Source organism: Octopus bimaculoides, chromosome Z (assembly GCF_046866305.1).
Source record: "Octopus bimaculoides isolate indiv1 chromosome Z, ASM4686630v1, whole genome shotgun sequence".
In the NCBI taxonomy this organism is placed as follows: domain Eukaryota; kingdom Metazoa; phylum Mollusca; class Cephalopoda; order Octopoda; family Octopodidae; genus Octopus; species Octopus bimaculoides.
In genome coordinates, this window is record NC_142944.1 from 18,502,539 (window position 1) to 18,505,616 (window position 3,078).

At 38.3% G+C, this 3,078-nt stretch overlaps 1 protein-coding gene across 1 annotated transcript; it reads right to left on the minus strand.

Moving 5' to 3' along the window:
- Window positions 1-2,010: 2,010 nt before the first annotated feature.
- Window positions 2,011-2,400, minus strand: LOC149132151 (general transcription factor II-I repeat domain-containing protein 2-like). Its single transcript, XM_089365377.1, has one exon. The coding sequence runs from the start codon at window positions 2,398-2,400 to the stop codon at window positions 2,011-2,013; it is 390 nt and encodes a 129-aa protein (XP_089221503.1).
- Window positions 2,401-3,078: the final 678 nt, after the last annotated feature.

Sequence of the window (3,078 nt, forward strand, 5' to 3'; positions counted from 1 at the left end):
CAAACTTTTTCCACGGCGGGCCAGATAACTGAGAGAATGACAAGCGAGGGCTGCATAACCATTTTGTTCAATACAATACAGTGAATACACAAAAAAATAATAAAGACAACAAGCATATTTATTTACCAAAAAATTATCAAAGAAAGCGACGTTAGCAATAAGATAAGTGGCAGAGGTGAAGAATACGCACACCACCCGTTTCCGGTGTAACCCTAAACACCGAGTGTGCATATTCTTTACCTTCGCCAAATAAGTTATATCACACCATTGCGCACATATCCGAATCTCACAAACTAAGCAGCAAAAAAAAGAGGTTAGTGAGATTTGTGAAACTGGTGTTTGGCTTTTAAGGTATCATCAATATTTGCTTTGGAATTGCTGCATCCATTTTTGCACAATGATGCTGATGTCGTTACTCATTTGTTCCAGAAAAAAATTTGGTAAAATGTTACAGAGGTTTAAAGTTTGATTGTTTTTACCCAATCGCAAAAGAGAATTTGGAAGTTGTCTAGTAAACATTACGACAAACTTTAGCTTTTAAGATATCATCAATGTTTGCTTTGGAATTGCTGCATCCAACCAAGAGAATTGCTTTCAAATGTTTATCAGACAACCTCGTTCGATGTGCTGACTTCACATTCTTCATTTTTGAAAATGTTTGCTCACAGACATAAGCTGTTCTAAACACTGATGCCATACCATAGGCAAATTTCATCAACTTTGAAAACTCATCATCAGGTAAGCAGCGATAAAATTCAACAAGTTTTCATTTTTGGTGCTTCTCTTTCAACAAATCATTTTTTTTTGGCAAATCATTGAGTACCACTTGTAGTTGGACTGGCACGTCATCAAGTTTACAATCAAACGCATTCTGGAACAGAAAAATGTCACTCTCAATTCTATCGAGATCTGAAAATCTCTCCAAAAAATGCTTACCGTAAATCCTCGAGTATAATCCACATTTTTTTCCCCAAATTTAAAGGTCAAAATCCCTAGTGCGTACTATATACGAGGTTAAAAATGAAAAATATTTTCTCAGCAATGTCCGAGTCTCTATATGCTGTCCGGCAATGTTTATTCAGACGCATTTTGTGATGTCTGGCTTGTATCTGATAGTGATAAATATGTAAAGGCAATTTACTTAATATTTATTTTTCACTGACGTTATTACTGCTATTTCTTTATTTTCTGCAAACAAAGTGCACAAAAATGCTACACGTTTACATTATGTTATATATACAATAATAATAAAGGACGTTACCGTATATACGTTTACAAACCAAGGACGTTATATAGACCTCCTTGACTCTAGTTAGAAAAGGGGTGCGTACTATACACAAGGTTTAAGTTTTTCAGAGGTACAGCCCCCTAAAAATCCCCTGCGTATTATACTCAAAGGCGGACTATACTCGAGGATTTACGGTATTTAAATCACAAATAATCTTCTTTGGAAACTCGAGGTTGACATTTGCGATTCCAGCGCAAAACTCTTTAAAACACTGAAAATGAGAGAAGTTTCCTCCTTCCAGTTGTGTTTTGAGCAATGATAGCTTTCTCCGAAATCATTTAATGATTCTATAGAGATCACATATACGGTTATCCTTTCCCTGAAGTTTCAAGTTCAATTCATTCATGTGGGATGTGATGTCTACCAAAAATGACGACTTTGACAGCCAGGTAGGATCTGACAAAAATGGATCAGCTCTATCCTTTTCGGTGAGAAAAATATCTATTTCTCCTCGGAGCTTATAAAAACGAAACTGGACTTTACCGTAGGTTAGCCATTTCACTGCTGTGTGATAAGGCAAGTCACAGAATTCAGAATCAATTTCTTCAAGAAAAGTCTGGAATTGGCGGTGATTAAGGGCATGGCCCCAAATGAATTTCACCGCAGAAACGACTGGTTTCAATACGCAAGAAATATCTGTTTTTCTCACGAAGTGCTTGCAGTGTATAAACAGAGCACCCGGAAGTTGAAGATCTTTCTGATCTGCCCCACCAGACCCTTCCTCACTCCAGCCATGTTTTTTTTCCTCCATCAACTGTACCACATCGAAGCTGATTCCACTGAAGGTTAAAGCCTTGCAAAGTTTTCTGCACTTCAATGAAAATGTTTTCTCCAGTTGTTGTTCTATGCATGCTGCAAACAGGTGTCAACTCTTCTGGGATCTGAAAGTCCAAATTAATACCACGAATGAACGCGAGAAGCTGTGACATACTAGAGAGAACAGTAGACTCATCCAGCGACAGAGAATACCACAAGAAGTTCTTAGCTTTCTCGCGTATCTGTAGCACTATGTTCTTTCCAAGTTCTGTTCTCAGCACAGCTGAACTTGCTGAAAGGCTGAGACTTCCAAGCAAATCGGCTTTCTCAGGACACAAGTTATTTGCTGCTTCCATCATACACTCTTTGATGAAGTTGCTGTCGGTAAACAGTTTTCTTCACTCTGCCATCTTATGCACTATTCTGTAACTTGTACGAGTGACAGATTCATTTTTAGCAAACATTCTTGTGAAGAGAATGTTTAAACGCGGCAACGCAAGTTAAAACATGATTGCTGCAGGAATGAACTCACAATGCAGGTACTTACACAAAAGGTACAGTGCGGCGGCGGCGGCGGGCCGGGTCCGCCCCGCGAGCTGTAGTTTGGTGACCGACTTGGCACTGCATAAAAAAAAATATCATGTCTGGTCTTGCAACACATTCCTCCAGAAACCCACTGTTCAGGCCATCCCTCCACTTTCAGTTCTATTTACATCTTGAGAAGACTGTTTCGTCTATCTCGACAATCTTCTCAGGACCACCTATCTGAACTGGGTGGCGGAGCAGATCCTCTGCACATATTTCACGAACATAGCTGTTGTAATCAATAGCTTAGTAGTGGTTCAGCCCCAGAAAATAAACATATAAAGACAATAAGCAGACAATACATTGGCTTGTTACTATGGAAACAGATACAAATATGTCTGTGGCTTTCGATTGGCTAAAATTACCCAAAATTTGCAAAATTTAAAAGCTATTAACTTTTTATTTGTTAATTTATGGCAAAAATAAATTTCATTTCCATAATTAGCATA